The 23,689-nt window shown below is 40.4% G+C and overlaps 1 protein-coding gene across 1 annotated transcript in view; it reads right to left on the bottom strand.

The window, feature by feature from the left end:
- The window catches only part of LOC146369072 (proton myo-inositol cotransporter-like), an 88,538-nt gene that overhangs the window by 20,657 nt on the left and 44,192 nt on the right, over positions 1-23,689 (bottom strand). Inside the window, exon 4 of the mRNA XM_084911045.1 lies at positions 7,781-7,889. Coding sequence (XP_084767171.1) covers positions 7,781-7,889 — 109 coding nt within the window. The remainder of the gene's footprint in view (positions 1-7,780; positions 7,890-23,689) is intronic.

Raw genomic sequence — 23,689 nt, 5'->3', positions numbered from 1 at the left:
TATAGTGCTGGTTGAAGGAAATTTGGCCAAGGTGTTGGGAATAAAATGTCACTTCTGGACTTTCCGACACTTATTTTCTCATCTTCTGGAAAAGATTAAAGTTCACACCATGAGAGACCTTACAAAGTGCAAGCAGGAGAAAATAAAAGCAGAAAAGGAAACATGCCACGTGAATGATTTCAGGAAATGTTTGCAGTGTTTGCATGATAAAGTATGCACATTCCACTGGTCATTAATACTCTGAAAAGCATCTCTTTTTTTGCACATAATTGCTTCAACTTCTGGACCAAACCACTATTTTGGTAAGTGTGCAGTCTAAAGCATTGGTTGTACTTGGTTAGAAGTCCGTGATGCTACTTTTTGAGAAACCTGGAGCGAAGAACAAAAAACCTTCTCTGCATGATTGTTGTAAAAAGCAGCAAAGAAACAAAGAGAATAAAAGAACACGGGTCTTTTCATCCACAGCTCAATATTTCTTGTCCCCTTTCTCTATCTTCCTTCATAAATCTTACACTTCCTCTCCTGTCATCTGCCTTGATCCCCCTCCGTGGCCCTTCCTCCACCTCATCACCATCAATGTCAGATCTCCCTCTGCCCTCTGCTTTCCTCTTCTCTGCTTTTACTCTACTCTACTCTCCAGCCCAGTTGGAAGATCTTCCTGTCTTTTAAGATAGTTTGTTCACCACTCACAGGATGCACACACACATTTCCCACCAGTACACAGTGACCTTTACGTGCAAGATTATGAGGCTAATTCATTCGAAATGATCCATCAGCTAATGCATAAAGATGATATCTAATTTGACCAACTGCTGTACCACATTGTTCTGCATTTATAGCTAAACAACAGAGATGGGAAGGGAGATCCATAAAAAAAGTAAATCTCCTGCAGGATGCATGTTACTGATGTGATCCACACAGCCATCCATCCAGCTTCTTTTTTTCCTGAGTGATGCATTCTTGATAAATACATTTTTCATCACACAGGTTTCTCTGACAGTTTTTGAATGTGTGTGTGTGTGTGTGTGTGTGTGTGTGTGTGTGTGTGAGTGAGTGAAAGCAAGGAGGTTATTCATATAACACCAAGAGAGCTCAGGGAGAGTACCTGACACATGAGTTTAAATCAAGCTGCTGTAAAATAATAATGGCACGTATGGGACCATGTCCACGGCCATTACGCATACTCATGGCCAGTTTTAGTTCTCTGTAGGCCTTTTAATATATTTGAAGTAACAAAAAAAAAAATATCATTTGATCTTCTGCAAACAAACCCTAAACCACTACTGATACTTCTGCAGTTTCAGCACTATTGATGTCTTAAATCTTGCGCAACAGAAGCTCGGTAGATCTTTAGCAATTAGCTTGTACAGTGGAACCCTGACTTACGGATACCCCGTTTCATGAAAAATTCAAGTTACGAAGGCACTGAACAGCAATATTTTTGCCCATGTTACGGCAAAATGCCCGAGTAACGAAATCCGCTGGCTCTGATTGGCTGAGCCTACAATGCCCACAATGCCTTCCGAATCATGTGACAACCCCTTGGCTTCCGTACTTGCGCTTCGCTGTTCCACTTGAACGACGTATTGTTGTTCTAGTTAGCAATTAGCCTATAGCCTATCGTTCAGCATCGCCTCACTCAAAACGCGTGATGGGTGCTTCGACTTACGAAAATATTCGACTTACGAAAGACCCTCGGGAACGAATTAATTTCGTAAGTCGGGGTTCCACTGTATTATCTATAATTGTGAAGCTAAAATGTCAAACAGTGAATATAACTCTAAAGATTATGTTGTTTTCACGATGCTGTTGGTACTGTAACCAAGGATACCCTCGCCGAGCCACTAACACAACTGTGGACTTTTATTTTTAATACATAAATAAATAAAAAGCAGATGTAGCTAGGTTGACAAAGCTACATTAGCTTACTGCCCATTATTGAAATAAAAGTCATGCCATCATAAATTATAATGATTTTATTGTGCAAACTAGGCTTTACAAGTCATTATAGTGATCAACAAACTGGATTAAGAGCAGCTGATGGTCATTCAGCAAAAATCAGTACCTTAGCAGGCTACCCACTGAGCTGGTGTAGGTACCATATAATCAGTATCTCCATGTATGCATATTATATGTGCAAACTTTTACCCTGCACCTTTCCGTTAAAAATACACTTGCGCATTTTTCCATTGTCTGTATTTAAAAATGTATTCATATATGACATACTGTTTTAAACTATCATTTGGGCACCTAATTTTAAGCAATAGGCTTTTTTTAAGTGACCATGCATGAAGAGAATGGAGTGCTAAATTATCAGCTAATGGGGCTGAAGTGGGCAGGGACAATCTGGGAGAACGTAAAGGCACTTTCAATAAAGAATTAAATTTGATAGGAAGCTGATGCCATGGAGACACATGCTAAACAAATCAGCCAGTAATATAACCCCACGGTCCTGCCTGGGCACTCTACACACATCCGTTTTCCTTTCTTATTACCGTTTAGCATTAATGCACGCATAAGTAAATAAAGATAAAGTAGTAAGTAATTTGATGAGCAAAGAAAATAGGGCAGGAGAAGAAAATAAAAAAATATTAATACAAAGTATTACTTGCTGTATTCCTTCATTTTATAATAGCTTCATACTGGAAAGTAGTCACGATAGCTCACATAACATCTGTTTATATACTGTAGAGTACAGCTGGCTAAATACACATAAAGTAGTAATAGAACAGCAGCAGAGGTTAGCTGATCACTGCCTTGCTAGCACAAATAGAAAAATCCTCACCTGCCAGATACAGCTTCAACACCTGTATACAGTTTGATCTCACAGACTCCTGAAATGTTATTGCAACACAAACAGCTGAGCATGATAAAAATTCACCTATTGGGATTGTGGATGAAGCTCAAGTACGTTTGCTTGCATAAATGGACATTACACAGAACAGAGCACAAATTAGCATTCAGGCAAGTGATACTAATCTGCACCAAGTTTAGTGTGTGAGCAGGTGTAAAGGCGGATTTATACTTCTCTGTTCAAGCGACACCTTTCTGAAACATAATCAGAAATGTGACGAAATGCAACCACATGCCAACACAGACTGCACAGGAATAAAGGGTGCAAAGGCGATGCTTAGACTAGATCTCAAGCTCTCATTTAACCAGAATCTCTGAGAGACTTAGGTGCTGTTAACCACTGCTCCTTTGTGAAGTTGGACTGAAAAGAAAAAAAAAAATTTAGATCGTGTGAGGTTTGTAACTGTATTTGACAGGCTGGGGTTTATAATTACAGATATCCCCTAAGGCAGCACTGATCTCCATAAGTATGTTAGATATGAAAGGGCAAATCAGAGGGAAACGTGTTAACTGTCAATTTGATGAAGCGAGAAACGCAACTTTGTCACTTCATCAAGATGTTATTGGTTGAACTGGCTGGTCAGTTACAATCTCAGTCAATCTTTCGCCTGAATTCCTCTGATAAAGACCAGAAGAGCTCACTTTTTTCATTAGATACGGGAGGAGGGAGGCTTTCTGTGGGAAAATGTGCTAATAGGGTCTCAAATGTACCCTCTGTGTGAACATATGTGACTTGGAGAGAGGGAGGAAAAAAGTGAACACTGTCAATCCGTTCCTGTCAAGTTCCTAACTTGAGAGAGAGAGGACTGTTAGAACTGGCAGCCAATATGTGCTTTTCTAGTTTGGTCTGGATTTTTTTTTTTGCCTGTCTGCCAGATTGTCTCATTGCCCTTTTCCTTCTTCGCCTGTGCCAGCCTGGTGGTTTAATCAGAAAAAGCAGCTGGGGACAGGGAGAGGAGCTTGTTTCTAAGCCTGGCTGATTTACTGGCTCCTCAGACCTTCTTTATGTCTCACCGGCTAATGGGGCTAGCCTGGCAGCTTCACTGGAGGTAGACAAAAGAGGCAGTAGACAGGGAGGCTAGCAAAGCATACAGCACACATGATGAGTGACGGGAGGCGTCAGCAATAACTCAACACACAGTGCACATTCTGTGGTTAAAGTAACCCATGCTCCATATGGTGGAAGATGGTCAAATATAGTTTTTAATCATTCATATCTTTACATTATATTCATCACTGAAGGGTGAGTATTGTCATGGTAACAGCTGTGTTCTCCCCCTTTCGTTTTGTTCTCTATGTTCTGTAGTCTGTCCTCGCCTCATCCAGCAACCCTCTGAGTTTTTTATTATTCACCTCAGTTTCAGCGAGCAGGCAGATTGTTTCTATCACCTAATATCAATCATCCAGATTCACATTTTCCTCTGTCAGCCCAGTGTGTGAGGCTAGTTAGTTCTCAGGTTACAACTGTGAACGTCATCATCAGGATTCAGTTCTCACTACATGTTCTGAAGCCCTAACAAATGTACTAATTAATAAAATTAATAAAATTAATACCATTTTTGCAATCAGTGCATGGACTTTTCATTTTTAACCCCCTGTTTTGAATTGTAACACCAATCTGTAGATCAAATAGACCTTGCTGTTTCTTTATTTGGGTGTTCACCTGTGATACATGGCTCATGACTCCCCTGCTTCCTCCTTCCTATTGTTTATGTGCCAAAATGTCCTTTGACAAGACACTTAACACCCAAATTGGGTTAAACAGTGTCTTCTAAACCCAGATCCTTTACCTTTCAAAATATGTACACTGGTCCACTTTATACTGACTTTATAAGTGGTTAAAAAAGTGGGCAGGTGGCACCTCTATAATGACATACTACAGCAATTAAAAAGGCTGGTCTAGTTATTTACAATTGAATTATTCAGTTACCCTTTATTTTGCAAAAAAGGACAAACGCCTAGCTTCCATAGCTGTAGCAATTAGCTGGTATTATGTATAATTGTGAAGCTAAAATGTCGAGCACAGTGAGTATTATGAACTTTCAAGCTTATACCAACAAATCAACCACTGCAACATCTCTTCTCCTTTTGTTTTTGTGATTCTGGGCTTAATATTTCCTTTTGAGTAGGCCGTCACTGGCATCTGATCCTTTTTCCTTGTACAGCAAATGTAAACATTTCTTAATTCTTTTTCTCGTCATGTAACGTAAACACACACTTAAAGCGTTATGTTTTTGTGAAAAATTCGCCCTCAAAAATGCACGGTGAAAAAAAGTTGACATTAAGTGACAATGAGCTGGTCCTGATGTTTTGACTGTGTTTGAGCTACAAGCGCACTTGTTGCCACATGCAGCGATCTGATTGGTCTACTTTTTGGAAAAATTTGAAAAATCGAAAAAAATCTGTCCAGTAAAATGACACAATCAGTCTGATTGGCTAATTTTATAACACGGGAAATATTTTATCGGTCTGGTGTGAAAAGACTTTTACAGTGGCCTTAAAACTGACTGTTAATTTAATCATACCTTTACAGTGTCCAATGGCTGCATTTTGATTAGTATTTTAGTTTGGAAGGAGGTTCCTGGGTGGACCTCCTGCTGGAAAAGGACAGTGCCATGCATGTTAATTTAACTGCTGATTGTAAATGATCTCTGGAAATGCGACTACACGGTCGTCTGTCTCTCTGTGAAGGACTGGAAACATGTTGAGGGTGTAACCTGCATTATTGTCGGGCCTTTCTCTGACAGTGTGAAGTGCCTTGAGGCAACAGTTTTGGAACTATATAAATAAAATTGAATTGAACTGTCATGGCAGCTGGATAGCTGGTAACCCCCCCATGACTCTGAGCTGTATAAGGAGACAATAAAATACATGGATTCTGGCTGATATTATAACCATGGCTTAGTCTTATATGGTTTTGAAACACTACAGAGACATCACAAAGACAGGCCCTAAAATAACAACTTGCTTTTGATTATACAGTTTTAAATTCACATACTCGAGTTCAATATCTTGGATACGAAAAAACACAAACACACACACCAACCGAGTGATTTATTATTGGCTTATCCACACGTACATCTGGAGTGAACACATCCGGGATGAATGGGAAAGAGGCCCACGGATTCGATTCATTTGCTATGTCACAAGACAACTGTTGTTATTTGTGCGTCTGCTGCGTTGGACTCTTTCTCTTAAACATGTTGCTTCTTCTGATTTGGGCTGTGATTTCATCAGATCTGCTCTCTTTCAGCCTGACTGCAGATGAAAATAACTATAACCTGTGCCAACTTGCATTCTGATCTGTCTCTGGGACTTTTCCATCCACGAAACGATGCGAAGCTAAAACAAAGCAAACAACAGAAATGGAGACGCTGGCATCAAAAAATTGATTGTCACCAGCGTGAGGTCTTTAATGTCAATTTTGAGTGATGTCATTATCACCACAGTAAGCCGCAGTACTTATTTTTTCAAACGAAAGGGCAATCAGATTTCAATTTGCAGGCAGGAAAACACATTTTAATGCCACCTGTAAACATAACAGGCCCGAAACAGTCTCGGCTGAGGATGTAATGATGCTCGCTGCAATTGGGTCATCTCTCGACACAGATAAACTAGCAGGTAGACCTTTTTGGGAGGACTAGAAGATTGGCAGATACATAAATCAGAGAGACAGAAAGGTGGATAGGGACAGAGCTATGACAGATTAAGTTTGTCCGCTCTGCTGTTTGTAATGTTGGTGACAGGGATGAAGATAAATATACAGTAAGAGAGGCAGACACTCAGTAACCAGATCTCTCTGCGAGAGAGACAGAAGCAACCGCTCAAAGACATCCAGAGTTTCACCGCTGCTTTATTATCATCCTTTCTCCTCACGTTTCTGTCCATTTACTTCTCAAAATCTAATCACGCACGGGCAAACGGCCATACCTAAAGCCTCACGCGCCCCCGCTTACATACACACAACCACGCGAGTGCACAGATGTCATGCACAAACACGCACGTGCCACACAGGCGCGCCTGCACAGACTCCAAAGTCCATAGGGTCACATTTCGTTCATTTAGTCACATGTGTGCAAACACGCCCGTACAAGAACACTTATCCTGCTGCTCTCACCTCCGGTGGTTGCTAAGCAACAGCACATATCCACAGATTGTTTACGGAGCCTTGCAATATAGTTCATCTCTAAAGGGAGGCGAGGCAGGGACCGATGACACAATCCCCTCAGATGAAAAGAATAAGCTGGTCCATCCCTTCGCAGGCAAGTGGGCAGTAATGCAATGAGTCCTCTTGCTCCCCACTGGGCGACGTGAAGCGACAGATGACAGAAATGTTTTGTGATTTAATAGCGTGTCGCTGAAGCAGATGCACCCGTCTGAGATCTCTGGTGCTGAGAGGCGAGGCATGTGACATCGTGTGTCATGCATCGTTATTGTTTTCATTAACTCTGAGGGCAAAACTGATAAAAACACACTTGAACTTTTCCCTTTCGGCGCCAATACGATGTAGAAATAATAAAGGCTGTGCCGTTTGAGCTCTTGAAAAGATGACACATGGACACAGCCTCAAGTATCAGGTTGAGGAGGTCAATTTTTTCCAGTATACTACACATGAAAGGGCCTCTAAGTTAGGCAGTTACAGACTGCTGACAAATTAAAGGGAAAAACCTGAACCCTTGACCCCTTCATTGACACACTGGCTTTGTAAGGCTATACGGCACGTATCAGCATCCCTTAAAGGGAAGGGTTACTGAAAATCAGTGCAAAGTTGTTTTGGGTGATCGCCTTTATCTATTTGCTCATTTGATGCTGAACACTGCAGGCTCTGTTTAATTTTACAAAAGTCTGTTGCTCTGGGAGAACAAGCAGAATAAATCAGACCTGTGCGCCAGACCCGACGGAAAGGTTTGGTGATGTTTCCACTCACATGACTGTGTTGATTCCTGAAAGCTGCTGGAACATCTGAAGACCACAGCCCACCACCAGGGCTCGTCGGGTTGGGGGGTAGGTCAGCATCCGCCAGATCACTGGGCCATCTCAGAGACACAAGCAAAGGTACAGAAATGATTTTTGCATGCAGCACAAGATAAGATAACCACTATGAGGAAAACAAGGCAGAGACAGTATCTCAACGGCGACATAAAAACTTTTTGTGAAAAATAAACCAGGCGTGAAAGTGCAGTTCCTCAAATGGCCAGTCAAGGCTGGCTCCATCACCAGAGATTTCTGTGTTAAATTGCCCAAATTTACAGTCATCATCTGTATGTTTTCCTTTACTACATCCATGAAATTTCTCTGAGGTCTTCCTTTTTTCCTCTTCCTGCCTGACATCTTCAACATCCTTTGTCCGGTATATCCACCACCCCTGCTCCGCACATATCCAAACACCTCAGCCTTGCCTCTCCAACTTGGTCCCCGAACCTCACAGCCTGAAGTGTTCCTCTGATGTAATCATTCCTAATCCTGTCAATTCTGTCTTAACACCTTTAACTCTCCTGTGTTTTTATCAGTACCACCATCTTCAAACCTTCTTGTAACCCTTCCCTTTGACTCTTGCTATTATCTTCTGTCACAAATCACCCCTGACACGCATCTCCACCCACTCAATCCTGCCTACACGCTCTTTTCATGTCTCATATGCACATCAGTTGCTTTGGATGGTTGACCCCAGGTGCTATAAAACTGCATAAAGATTTATGAACATGGCATGAGGTGCTAGAAATACAGGACCACTTCTTAATTGAAAATTTGCCTTCATAAGTGCTTTAATTCTTCTTGGCACAGATTCAACAAGGCACTAGAATCATTTCACAAATATTTTGGTCCATATCGGTCATTTGGTCATTGTTAAGTTCAGGAAACCAGTTTTAGAAGATGTGACGTGGTGTGTTATCCTGCTGGAAGCAGCCATCAGAAGATGGTACACTGTGGACATAAAGGGATGGACCTCAGCAACAATATGTGGGTAAGCTGTGGAGATAAAACGATGCTCAGTTGTTATTAAGGAACACAAAGTGTGCCAACATATATTCCCTACAATATTACAACACTTCTGCCCATTGATACATTAGATGATAGGTCCATGGTGGATGTATTCGGGTTGTTAACGGCAAATGCTGACCCTACTTTGTAAAAGTGGCAACAGAAATTGAGACTCATGAGAGAAAGCCAATCTTCTGTTGTCTAATTTTGGGGAATCCTTGCAAATTGTCGCCTCAGTTCCTTGCTCTTAGCTGGCAAGAGTAACACCCAGTGTGGTCTTCTGCTGCTGTAGCCCATCTACTTCAAGGTTCAATGTGTTTTTGTGTTTCAGAGATGCTCTTCTGCAAACCTTTGTTGTAATGAGTCCTTTTGAGCTGCCTTTTGAACTACTTTAACCATACTCCCCTAACCTTTGGAATCAACGAGTGAATTTTTTCACCCAGAGAATCTGTGCTCACTGGATATTTTCTCTTTTTCAGATTATTCTCTGTTTGGTTGCATAGATTAGCATTTTCTGAATTACTCAAACCAACAATCACGCCACGTTCAAAGTCACTCGAATCACCCTCCTTCCACAATTCTGGTGCTCAATTCAAAATTCAGCAGGTTGTCTGGACCTAAATGCGCTGGGTTGCTGCCATGTGATCGTCTAATTAGATATTTGCATTAGTCAGCAGTTGAACAGTAAGTAACAGTACGTTAGCTGGCTGCTGCTGGTGCTTTAATATTTAACACATATAGATGAGAGTGTTGTCAACCACACAGCTTTAAAAAATGTCAAACCGTTCTCATTAACACGAGTGGAACAACGTTCAGCTTAACCATGATCTAATTAAAAAATGCCACCAAATATTTTCAAACCGCACACAGGAAACTCAGTGGGTTTGTCACCAGTAGTTATCCATAACAGATTTCTGATTTAGTGTTTAAGTTAGCATGATGAGTCACACTCTCCTCAAGCTGGAAGGCATAGCGGAAGCAACCATGTGACCAAGCGAAGATCTCTTACACAAGATGCTGAGGTTTTGTTTGTTCCAGTGATGCCGTCCTGTTGCTCTTGAATGTTTTGGAAAAACATGCAAATTTGCCTTATTTTCTTAGTGCCATTTTCCTCTTTCAGATGGCGGATATCTCACTGTGGGATGGAGCAAATATCTGAATTTGGCTTTGGCCACACAGAGTCCTACTTGGCTCATCATCTGAGCCAGACTGCGATTTCCAACGCACGCAGACTAGTGATTCCTTCGGGAGGAGAAGTCTTAATAGGATGAGAGAATGGCTGGACAGGCATGGGGCTCTGGGATGAAGAGGGAGACATCCAGAGTGCTAACAGATCAGACAAACAAGTCTGAACACACACACACACACACACACACACACACACACACACACACACACACACACACACAGGTAATATCAGGATACACAAGTGACTGTGCAAACACTGGCAGAAAATACAAACGTATCACAAACAATGATGCATGAGCCTGCACATATGAGCTGATGCGCACAGACTGAGTATTTTGGAGCAGCTGTGTGTGGGAGGACTTTGGACCAGTGAACATCTCCTTTTACTGTTTGACAAGCAGATCAGACTCTGTAAAGGAGGCTCCCGCTGACACACAAACACACTTAAGCCTACCTTTTAATGGGTGCCTGTCAGCCCTTGTTGGAGGATATTATCATCAACTTTGAGTCTTTTCAAACCTGAGATGCCGCGAGAGGCTTTTTAACTTTCATCTGTTTTTCCACATTTTCACAGAAGACTTCTCCTCATCTTTTTATTGTGAAGAGATTGGAAGAAATTCTCACAGCAGCGTGAAGCAATCAAAAACATCGCTTTTCATGATTTGTGATGTTTTTAAAAAAAATCACGCACCATGGCTCAATTTAACACCTACGTCCTTTCCAGACGTGTCTCGACGAGCTCTGCACTTATTTTATGGAGGTTTGTTTTTTAGATAGAAAACATGCATCACTTCAGTTTTAGGTGATTGGCTTTTGCTTTGCTTTGTTAAACACAGTTTCAGCTTTGGCAATAACACCAGCTCAGCTCCATCTCTACCCAGCTTCCTTTAAAAACCCCATGATTGTGACAATCTTATGCTAATGATAACTTGGACCTATAAGAAAGTAATAATTATAACACATTATATCCAAGTATATCGAATGTTCACCAACACTGACATGAGAGCTTCAACCCTAATTTCATATAGCAAGCCTGTATATGCATAAGATAAGGAGGGAGCTTGTACCTTAGTAATAAAAGCACTGCTGTATGCATGTGGGCACACATGTTTTTGTAGTTTTGCCTCTGTCCAGCACCATAATGAATTTATATGTCAATATGGGATTGTTCAGACTTTGAAGTTTTAACAAAATCATACTTTCATACACAGTCTCCTTTTATCAGAGGCTAAACATTAATGAAATAATTAACTGTCAGGCAGTTTCATAATATTGAGGATTATTTTCTACTTATTTAATGACAAATGAATCAGACGAATCAGATACTGTAGAAGGTTTGGACTTGATTTCAAGTGTTAAACTTGTGCAAGTGACCGAGGCCTGCGTTAGACTGAAAAACTAAAATAACTAAAATAACCAAAGATTGTTAATTTGGTAAATTCTTAAGAAAAAGGAATGCACTGGCTGTTTCATCAAAGGCACAAAAGACCACAGAAGACTGATTTCTTTTCTTGGTTATGAAAAACCACAATATCACATTTATGGAAAGAAATGAAAAGTGTTTTCTACAAGATGCAAATCACTGGTTAGACTCAAGAATAGGAAGGTTAGATTAGACTTCATCAAAAAAACATCTAAAAAGAAAAAGAAAATTCTGGACAGAGGGAACCAAAGTTTTACCAGAATGACAGGAACCATAAAGGGAAGAAGGAAAGGAGCAACTTCTGATCCAGATCACATCACATCATTTGCCAGACATGGTGGAGGCATTTACACATATGACTTCTGAAGTGCTTAAATTAAGCAAAATGTTGCAAAACTGATTAGTCAGTGGTGTACAGCACCAATGGAAAGCTCAAGGCATAATCCAAAGGCAACCCAAGAAATTCTCCAAGCAAAAACATGGGATATTCTTCAATTCCCAAGTCCGTCACTGGAGCATATTTTTTCGACTATTAAATAAAATACTGAAGAGAGACGCACAAATAAGCGGCACATGAAGGTGTCTGCAATAAATTAGAACATCTCAAGAAAGAAAACGATTCAGACAGTCATTGTCAGCAAAGGATTTTCAACCAGGTATTAAAAACAGTCCTTATATTAAAAACTAAGTTAGTTTGTCCAGTTACTGTTGAGCCTCTGAAACTGGACTTTGAATAAAAACGCAGAATGTAATAATTTCCAAACCTTTCATGAAAAAATATGAGCACATTTTGAATTTGAAGGCAGAAATATACTTCAAATAAGTTGGGATGGGGTCACAAAAGACTGGAAAACTAAGTTCCTTTTCCAAGTATATCTCATGTAGGTGGATATAACTTATAGAGGAACAGCTTCTTAGAAGTCAAGATGGGCAGAGGTTCACCAATCTGCAAAAAAACCCTCCAATATCTACAAGTTGTGGAATTATTTCAGGTTAATAAATAAATGGATAATGTTCCTCAACATAAAATTGTGACTTTAAATAGCAAGTTATTTAGAGTACATAATATCATCAAACGATTCTGAGAATCTGAAGAAATCTCTGTGCACATTGGGCAAGGCTTAAAATCAGTACTGGACATCCATGATGTTTGTGCCCTGCAGCGCTGCATTAATCAACTGAAAACATCTGGGGCATAATGAAACAAGAAAATACGACAAAGGCTGTTGAGATGCTAGAATACTACCATATTTTTCAGACTATAAGGTGCATTTAAGATCCTTTCATTTTCTCCAAAATTGACAGCGTGCCCCAATAATCCGGTGTGCCTTATGTATGAACTCCGGTTGTGTTTACTGACCTTGAACCGATTTTATGTGTGTATGCGTACATGGTGCTCAAAAATCTGTCAAAATGTTTTAGTACGCCTTTATCTGACTGTTTTGCTTCGCTTAATGCGTCTTATGGTCCCAAAAATATGGTATATCAGACAAGAATGGGACAACATGGGAACTGAAGAAGCTTCTTGGGTGAGAAGTGAAACATCTTCAGGAAACTTACAGAAGTCCAGTCAACCTGCATGACTGGGAAACTACACAATGGGACAACATTCCTCTCCAAAATGACAATGTGAGCCAATATTAGACTTTAACACAAAAGATATGGTTATTATTGAAACAGAGGGCCACTAATGAGAATTACTAGACCAGCTGATTTCTGGGAAATATAGGATTCCAGAAGTTTTGCATATTGACTTTTACTAGAGATTTAAATCAGGCAATCTCAGTCGCTGTTGCCCAGATTTAAACTGCATAACTGTTTTGTAATCATGTGCTCATGGGTCCACTTTTGTGATCATAAAATTCTAAATTGCTGGACTCATCAGCAAATGTGTTCAGGTTATGTAAAATATATCTTTACTGTAGCTTCCTTTTACTCGGCTCACACGGCTCACACAGCCACTATATGTTTCTCTAAGCAGCCCTGTTATTGTTTTTAAAGTCAATGTTTAAAGGAAGTTCTCCACAGAGAAAATAAAGAGAAAACGATGTGTTTATGGTCCAAGCCACGTCCATGGCACAGGTTGATTTTTTGATCCCCGCTGAGCAGACCACGGGACTCTTATCTGATTAGCCGACAGGGAAATCACAAATGAACTATCGAGAGGTTTGAAACCTAATGGCCGAATGGAGGCAAGATAAAACACACGTTCACGTGCAATCAATTAAAGAAACGCTGTGTATTTTTCCTGACTGGTTTTTCCCCACAGAATACCACGAGATCAAGCAAACAGTGTAAGAAAAGGGTTATGCACAGACTCTCAGACAAACTCACAAAACACACAGCTTCATTTCCTCAGCTGAACACCACCCAGCTGTAATTTAATCAGATGAGATATTGAAAAAGAGGGATGGCAATGAAAAACAAGCCAGCGGGCTTCCAGTGAGCCACAAGCGCAGTGATTACGTCTCATAATACTGCCGTAATTGCACGTTCGTTTTCCACACTGAACCTTTCCAGTTACATCTGCATCACTTGAATTTGATCTATCCACTGTTAACAACAATTTAGCCTAAAAAATGAAATACAGTTCATGTTGTCTTGTGATCAAGCCATACAGAAGTTCAGTTGAGTTGTGGATCATAGCTGAGAGCATGAAGCAAGCAAATATACACGATGGGATAAGAGTTCCTAGTAGAAAGAGGCACTTAGAAACATCCTTAGACACACAGACACTCACACCAAGCTCAACAGGGGAACACAACTATCCACACAAGCTGTGATTATACTTCCAGCATCACTACCTGCACATATCTCCTTTGATTGCTCATCTTATCGGGTTTCAATTCAGTAAATAGCTCCACTCTACCACTATAATCCGATTTGTTTGTGCAGTGAAGTAGGGAAGCCTGGGATGTGTGTTTAATGTCTCCAACTACTTCTTTGCATAATCTTTGATATTCTTTGAAGGAACGTCCAATTAGTGTTTTTCCTTGGCTACTTGCTTTTTGGGAAAACATTGCTAGTCCAGTCAGATGTTTCTTTGTATTCATACTTCAAACTTGTGCCATACTCAGCTCCATGAAATATGCAGCAGGAAGAGGAAAAATACAAGGAGAGGAATAAAGACTTTGTTGGAAACTTGCTTTCCAGGAAACTGGAATGCTTCCACTGACAGGACTTATAATTACAGATTTCCACATTGATTTGTAAATCTGTGAAATATTTTCAGTCTATGGGTCAGTGCATGGTCAATACACCACAAAGGGATACACTGGGACTGAGCAATGCCCAATCAAGAAAACAAAGAGGCTCGTTGGAAGCGCATAAAAATGCAGGTTGAGACTTTTAAAAGGAATGGTCTTGCATTTAAGTTAGACAGGAATAGCTACTCCTATCCCATCCAATCACCACGCTTTGGGGAAGTAAGTGGCAGGAAACAGGCTACACTTCTCAGACAAGCAGGCTGCAATCAAGGACCGAGGCCTTGGCAGCCAATCTGTAGCCCTTCTACATCAACCCTCATCCCCCCTCTAATTATTTTTTCCACATACTTCCCCTCTCCTCATACTTTTTCTCCTCTCCTCTGCTTCCTTATGTAAGTAGGATCATGACATCTCACACGTCACAATAAGAATCCTGAACAGAAAGTCAAGACTAGTAAAAAATAAATAAGATCATCTGAAGCACGGTGTTTCTTCTAAGGTTCTTGATCATTAAAGCAACATTAGGATTTTCATGCACAAAAGAATTGAACTTTTTGGAAAAATAAAGTTTTTCTCTGAGAGTTAATTAAACCTTTAAAACCTTCAACAAGAATCTAGGGGACGCTTGGCTAGATTAGCATCACCACTGGAAACATTTGGGGAAAGAAAATAAAGAAGAGTCAAAAGAAACCCTTCAGCCATGCTACGGGTGCCAACCTCTGCAACTTTCCTGGTGGCATCACATGATTGGAACCACAAAAACAACAACAAGCTAATCCGAGCAGCAGACCAGAATAAATAGCTGTTCATAAGAAATGTTAGATAAATCTGTTTTGTGTGTATGACAGAATTAAAAAAAAAACAAAAACATTAATGACCAACATTTGGTATTGGTCTTAAAAATCCTTTATTGGCTAGACTTTAAAAACAACTCAGTGCTACTACAATCAACTGTCCATATATGAAATAAATCAATAATAAGAAAGAAGGAAAAGTTGCCTATTAAAGCTATGTAAAATCACCCATATTTAAAAGCTAGTAGCTGTCAGGGCTCTGTGTGCGGCAGGCGGAGATGAGGATCCAAACGCAGGACTCGTGAAGCCAAATTTCAACAGAAAACCACAGCTTTATTGCTGGCAAAGCACAAAACATGAACAGAACAACGACCACTGAGAACCGGAAACACACAGGCATGATCTGATGGTACGACGCGACAGAGAGCACAGGAACACACAGAGCTTATATACACAGGGAGGTAATCGGGGAATGAGAAACAGGAGGGAGACACAGCTGGGAGAAATTGGACTAACGAGACAGGGGCGCAGTAGAACTGAACACACTCACATGAGACACAGACCTTCACAATAAAACAGGAAACAAGAACCCACTAAACAAAGACGCAGACAGAGAGGCAGACAGAATATAACACATGCAACTCAAACAATACATGAAACAACAAATCCTTAAACACGGATAAACAGAAACAAGAAACTAATAATAATCTATCATTATCATCATCATCATCATCATCATCATCATCATCACCACCACCACAAGCACTACAAGTGAATAAGAAAACAATCCATAATGCAAAAACACACCAAAATAACTGAAACACAGATTCATCATGAAACCCAACAAAGCACCAGAGAAACATAAAGAACAATCCATCATTCAAAAATAAACCAAACCATAACAACTCAAAATACTGGGTCAAACTGGCCCAGAACCGTGACAGTAGCAGAGGTAACCATTTTGGAACAGTAACACCTCAAAATCCAAAATACAGGGGACTTTCATGCCCTTCTCATTTTTTATTTCTTTGTAGTACATTGTATGCATGACTCTTTACATTTAGCTTATGGCAGGAAAGTAAGTGAACTTGTTAAAGTCCTGAGTCTGGTGCCCCAGTGTCCATGTTTTTGAGTATGGTTAATATTTCTAGCTTTTGTATCAGTTATGGTTGTTGTTGGACTGTGTTTTCTTGGGTTAAAAGGATATTCTAAGTTGGATTAGTTTCTCTGATTGGCTTATGTTTTTCTTGTACTTTTGGTCTTCATGTTAGGTTATTTAGTTTCTTGCTGTTATTGATTATGTTTTACCTCCCTCAGTGCCTTGTCTTGTGTTTTGTGAGTCTTGTCTCTGTTTAATTTCTCCAGTCACAGTGTAAAGTTTGCGTGTCTCGTCCGCGTCTACGTATTTGTCATGCTTCCTGTTTTATTTTGATAGTCCTTGTCCTGTGTGCAGTGCATTTAGTTTTGCTTCTGTTCTATCTCGTTATGTCAGATTCGTCCCAGCTGTGTTTCCACCTCTTCCCCATCCTCTCGTTATTCTGCCTGTGTGTCGTGTATACTTCCATGTTTCCCAGTCATGTCAAGTCTCTTCTAGTCACCTACAACCAGTCAGGAGTTTCTTACTTGTAGTTCATCTTTGGTTTGTTTCTTTAGTATTCATATATTTTGTTTTTAGTTTGTTTTTGGCCAACATTAAAGCTTCTGCCTTTAATTAAGCATCCTGTCTCCGAGTCCTGCGTTTGGGTCCTAACCTAGCCTGCCACACAGCTCACCATAACAGAACTATTCCTTTAACTACGTAAAATCATGGTGAAAGTTGCAAATGGTGGTGCTTTAAATTCAAGCTTTATTAGCATATAATAGTACAGTCACAGATACAATCAATTCACTATAAACAAAAAAAAAAATAAGCAAAAATTGTGATTTTGTAACATGCTGTTGTTTATAATGCAGGATTACAGTAGAAACTGTGAAATGAAAAATGCCAGTACTTTACTGTAATTTAACAGGGACAAGTTTTGCAGTACAGGAAACTCTTCTAAGATGCTAAATCAAAAAAAAATAATTTTCATACATTTTTTATAGCCCTATACTGTCATGGTCCTGGGTCAGTGACCCAGTGTTTTTGGTTGTTGTACTTTTACTTTTGATAGTTTTATGTATTATGACTGTTGTGTTTTGGTTTCCCAGGGTTTAGCTGTGTTCCCTCTGGTTGGTGTCATCCCTGCCTGTGTACCCCCTTTTGTGTAGTAAGGTCTCTGTGTTTAGTTCGCGTTTCTTAGTCTGTGTCTTTGCGTGTATGTGTTCCTGTTTTACTTTGAAGGTCCCTGTCTGATGTCAGTGCGTTCTGTTTACGTTCCCCTGCCTCGTCAGCTGTGATGTCTTCCAGGTGTGTTCCCCTCCTGTTTCCCATCCCTTGATTCCTGGTGTGTGTATTTATAGTGTGTGTTACCTCGTCCTCGTTGCTGGTTCATCTGCGTCTCTCCGTCCATCATTCTGTGTATTTCCCTGTGCCTCCCTGCATCTCTGTTCCTGGTTAGTTTCTGTTAGTTTTTCCCAGTTTAAGTTTTCTTAGTTCCATGTTCACCCTCGCCATCTCTGTTGTATCCACATTTGCACCAGAGCTGCCGCATCTTGGGTCCTAAATAATCCACACACGGCTTGCCCCGGCAACCCGTGACATATACAGACAGTTTGGAAAGAACAAACCTAAATTATTATAGAAGATCTCTTCAAATTCGCTTCAATCTTCAATCACTTTTACAGCGTACAGATTGTGTATCAGTCTCTGTCTTCTAAATGCTTTGTTATTATACTATTAAGTGAGAGTATTGGTGTCATAATCGTCCGTTCTCAAACTCCTCATAAAATGACAGATTTCAGAGTTAAGCTGGCATCCGAGTCCTTCCACTTGTTTTCATTCTTCCTTTCATTTCAGAACACAGAGGACCTTTTGAGAACAATTTATTTATGTGCTCTGATTTTTTTACCTGCAAATAATAACAACCACTTTGACATCAAGAGGAAAAACGGTATGTTGAGAGGAGGTCGAAGAAAATTAAATCTTGCAAGAAGGATGCTCTCAAGTACTGGTTAGGGAGGCGATTCCTGTGTCAGCCAGAGGTAACTTAAGTCACCTGTATCCTACATGTGCACCCCATTGTTTTAGCTGGTGGACGTAAATCCTATTCCAACAGGGCTTCAAAGTCTAAAATACTTTTTGGAAAGCAGGAATCTCATTTGGTTCATTCCGAGATAATTGAGAATCACTCAGGTCCTGTAGGGCTTGGGAGAAAGAGCATTTTAAGTGGAGCTGATGAAATCTTATCGGTAGACCAGACTCCCGTCTGCAGATGCAGGGTAGCAGCTGTGTTTACCTAAGGGCACTGAGGGGCCAGCAGTTGCCAGGAGCTGAGAACCAGACAGACAGATGGATGGATAGATGGACGGATAAATGGAGTCACACACATGAAAGAAAAATCCGCAAGAGTGGCAAGGGAGCTTACACTAATTCAACATAAATATGACACCCTTGAGCACTGACAGTAGAAACTCTTCCTACTGGCAGTTTCATTCAGGATGACTGACACATAAAAGCTTCTGCGTATACTTTATCACCACCTGGACCAAAGGAGCACTTCACATCATTTAGCGTTGCACTGTAACTTTGCCAGACTCATACGAGACAGTAATAGATTACAAACTGATGCAGCATAACCAGAATGACCATCTCTATTCAGTGCCACTCATTCTGTGTTAAAACCTGAATCACAGCTCTGTGAAGCTGTTAGGCTAGTGTTTCCTCAGGCCATGTAAGCTCATTTCTCTCCAGCTCCACTCCTACAGATGTTTCTTTTTTAAGCTCTAGCTTATGCTAAGAACCGGCTGCTTCTGGTGCCACAAAAATCTTCTGCAAACATTTTACATATGCGATAAGAGAGATGTTAGGATTCACCTTTGACCTCATAGTTATAGACAAGCATTCCATATCCAGATATAACAGAACTTATCACAAATATGGTGACAAAAGCTTTTTTGGAGACCAGCTGAGGTGCCACCTGCTTCCAGATTTATGAATCTTCTGAATCCAGAACCAAAGAAAACCTAAATAATGAGGGAAAAAACTGTACCAAAGTCATATGGAGCATCAGCGGTTCTCTATTATCCCTATGCAAAAACACACAAAGCATCGTGCAAAGGAAATTTATATATGCGAAGACACATTATATAAGGCAAAAATAGACTTAATTATAATGGGCTTGAATGTCAATATTTGGTGTTTAATCTTCAACGGAGCCTGTAATTTCATGTAATTTGTTTAACTAGCCTTCAGGAATGGTTCTCCTGGCTTCTTGAAGGACATTCAAAGCTCTTCTTTGGACGTTTGCTGCCTTTTCTTGTGTTCCCTGTCCAGATGATCCCACACCACTTCAATTAGGTTGAGGTACGAGGTCTGGGGAGGCCAATCCATGACTGTCAGTGTTCCACTGAGTGATTTTCTATCCACATATGCTTTTACTGCACTTGCAGTGTGTTTGAGATCATTTTCATGCTCCAATCAGATGCTTTGCAGACGATGGATCAAAACGTGTGTGTTCCACCTATTTTGACAAGATCCCCAACACTTACTGTTGCACCTCTCTCAACCTCATGTAAATACTGATTATTTAAACCAAAAAGTTCAAATTTGGATGCAATCGGTTTTTGTATAAATGTGGTTTGTTTCATCCCTTGAGCCAATGTTCAGAAAAAAAAGAAAGAAAGAAAAAAGAAAGGCTCAAGACTTCTGCACAACACTCTTTCTTTCTTTCTTTCTTTCTTTATTTATTTTTCACTAATTTTCATTTTGGATATCTAACATTTAAAGGTAGTGAGGATCACTATAATGTCACAAAGAGAAAACTCTGAACCAGAGGGAGCTGCTGTCACAACAGAAGCTTACAACGCTTTGAAAGCTTCAGAGTCTCGGTGCAAGTTCAACAAAACCTCCATCTCTCCGGTTTGAGACTAATCACATCAAAGAGATCAATCGATAGAGCACAGGAGGTTGCTTTCAGCTCTCTGTAACCTGTTGCTAGAGGAAGAGGTTTGCACAAAGGTGGAAACATACAGCAAAAGGCAGGAAATAAAAAAGGAAATCAAAACGGAGGCAGACAGTTTTACTTTTCCAATTTTGGTTTTGAAAATTGTTGAAAAGTCAAAGCCTTGTTATGTAACTGAGCTCATGCGAGCAGAGAGGCAGACAGCTACCTGAGGTTGAGATGAGGACAGGGACATAGAGGCGCATGCATTTTTAAACTCTGTCTGATTTTCCAACTGAGATTTGTATTATTCAGCAGTCAGACTGCTTTCCCCGCACACTGTGCATCATTAGATGCAAAGTGACCCAGAAGAAATTTGACGGATATTTTTTATGTTGTGATTAGAAGTAATTTCATTCCTCCAGGCAATAGCTTTGTGGGTAAAACCCGGCTATCTAGCACTTGTTGCAGGTTACAGCACAGCTGTTATTTACTGTTATTTAATGAGCTACCATTGGCAGCTTTGAACCAAAACTGGTGGGTAGTTACTCCTAAGGGATGGGAATAGAGACAAGTGTGGGTGAGCGTGCATGCAAGACAGAAGAGAGAGAGAGAGAAAAACATGAGAGTGGTCTTGATTGCCTAAGGCTGAGATTACACTCCTCTGTGCACATTGGAAATCTGGATGAGTGGCTGCTCTTATTCCACTTTGTAGTCCTTTGCAGTTGGTGCCCTTGTAGTGGAGATGCAAGTCTGCACAGTCCAGACTAAATGGACAGTATGCTGATGTCTGCATAGAGCCTGCTAAATGTGGGTTCTTTCACTGATATGGTGGATTCAGTGCTGTCATAGTGTGGCTGTAGGCGGACCCAGAATGCAGGAGGCAGATGGCAAAAACAGAAAACAAGCTCTTTAATGGTCAGTTTCCAGTCCAAAAGGCACATCATGGGAAGACATATACACACTGAGGGTGTTTAAGCTGTGTTTTCAAATTGTTTTACCAGCGAGAGGACCTTATTAATGATCTGAAGACAGTTGGGACTAGAGTCACCAAGAACACCATTGGTAACACACTGAGCTGTAATGGACTGAACACTCGCAGCGTCCCGTGCCATGTCCCCAATCTTAAGTTTGCCAGTAAACATGTAAATGTTTCAGAGAAGACTTGTGAGAAAGTGCAGTGCTACAATGAAGTCGAGCTCTTTGTCACCAACTTGACTCACTGCGTTTGAAGGAAGAAAAATGCGTATGACACAAAGATCACCACCCCCACAGACCAGCACAGGGGTGTGAAGATTATGCTTTAGGGCTGCCTTTCAGCTAAGGGTACAGGACAATTTCACCGCATTGCGAGGCAATTGATGGGACCAGGTATTGCAAAATCTTGGATGAGAATCTCCTTCCTTCAACAAAAATCCAAAACATATCACCAAGGCAACAAAGCAATGGCTAAGGAAGAAGCACATTAAGGCCATGGAGTGGCCTAGACAATCTCCAGACATCAGGAAATTTGTTGAGAGAGCTGAACTTTAAGTTGTCAAGCAGCAGCCAAGAAACCCAAGAGATTTATTGAGTTTCTATAAAGAGGAGTGGGCCAAAAACCCTCCTCAGATGCGTGCAGACCTGGTGAACATATTACTGCTGTGCCTCCCAACAAGGGTTTCTCCAACAAGTAGTAAGTCGTGCTGTGCTTTACGATCCTTGTCTCACTCAGTGACATTCAAATCACTTTATAAAAATGTAAGTAATGTGTTTTCCCCAGATTTTTGGTTCCATCTCTCCATTAAAATGAAAGACTGTTTAATTCTTTGTAAGTGAGCAAACTTACAAGTTCAGCAGGGGACCAAATAATCATTTCTCTCACTGTATATCAGGCTAGCACAGAGTCCTTTAATTTCTTTGTGTGCACATGTCAGTAACTCCAGTTTTTTGTTAATAGTGGCTGAAATCAGAACTGGTGTTTTGTTGGTTCCCTGCATGGTGGGTGAGTGTTTTGGCAGCTTAATCATCCATATCGTGCTGTGCTGTTCGTTGCACTTCTGTTAGATCTGTGCGTTGTGCACAGTTTAGCATTTTGATTTGCCGTTTTATTTCTAAATTAATAGAGAAATGGAAGCTCGAGCACTCACATATGTGGAAAGCATAACTGCATTGTAAAGAGTAACAGAATTACACACCGACAGACTCACAGACTACGATCCACGCACACTTTCAATTTCATAGCTTATTATTTTGGACTGTAGAGTTACACTTTCTGTCAACATGCACGTATATTTGCATTTTTTAAAATTACATTTGAACTACTTGCACAAACATCATGTTCTTATCACGGCTTGTAGGGATCTGCTTCTACAGTCTAAATCCCTAAAATAATTTCACAATTATATTTTTAATATGAGTAATAACGCCTGCCTGCCTGTCTCCCCCTCCCACCCCCAAAAATTCTGTTTTAAAGACTGTGAAAGAATTTCGTTAATAACCGCCTATCCACGTAAGACTTATGACAGGAGCAGAGAGGGATTCATGACAGCCACTGCACAACTCACCCTGCTCAATTATGAATAAGCTGCATAGGACCTACAGGGGAACAGAGGAGAGCAGGGGGCTCAAAAAGGAGCTTTTTTGTCCTCAATTTGTCAGTGCTGCTTTACCCTGTTTGTTATTCTGCTACACGGTGAACAAAGACGGTGTCTGGGCTGACACATGTTGTGAGTATCAACAAATTAGCCCTTAAAAGTTTGAGTGCAGTATTTTAGGGAGGTTTTAAGGGGTTTGTACTAACCAGACAATGAATGCAGCTTTTTAAGTATCTGCATTAAGTGATTGAATCCAATAGCCAGACAACTCCAATCTGAGAGGAAATGAGCCTCAGAGTGATACAAACTAGGGAATCTTCTGTGCACAGGTGTGCAGATAAGCATGCATCCCGTATTACATCATAAAACACATTTCTCTGTCTCACATACAGCTGATGCACATGCACAGTGGTGTCAAACTCATTATAGTTCAAAACACAGCTCAATTTGATCTCAAGTTGGACAGATAAGCACCAACATTGCAAAATGGCGTTAAAAAAAGCCTGATATGTCATCAGGTTACAAATATATAATCAGTATGTCTCACTTATTTCCCATTCAATCATATTACAGTTATTGCAATTTGGAAGTCACACTCAAACAATATTGATTTACTTATTTATGGCAATATAAGGCAGCCTTATGT

This window comes from Perissodus microlepis, chromosome 17 (genome assembly GCF_051167445.1).
Source record: "Perissodus microlepis isolate ML-2025 ecotype Zambia chromosome 17, ASM5116744v1, whole genome shotgun sequence".
In the NCBI taxonomy this organism is placed as follows: domain Eukaryota; kingdom Metazoa; phylum Chordata; class Actinopteri; order Cichliformes; family Cichlidae; genus Perissodus; species Perissodus microlepis.
The sequence above is the reverse complement of the archived record's forward strand: the minus strand, read 5'-3'. Positions and strand labels throughout refer to the sequence as shown.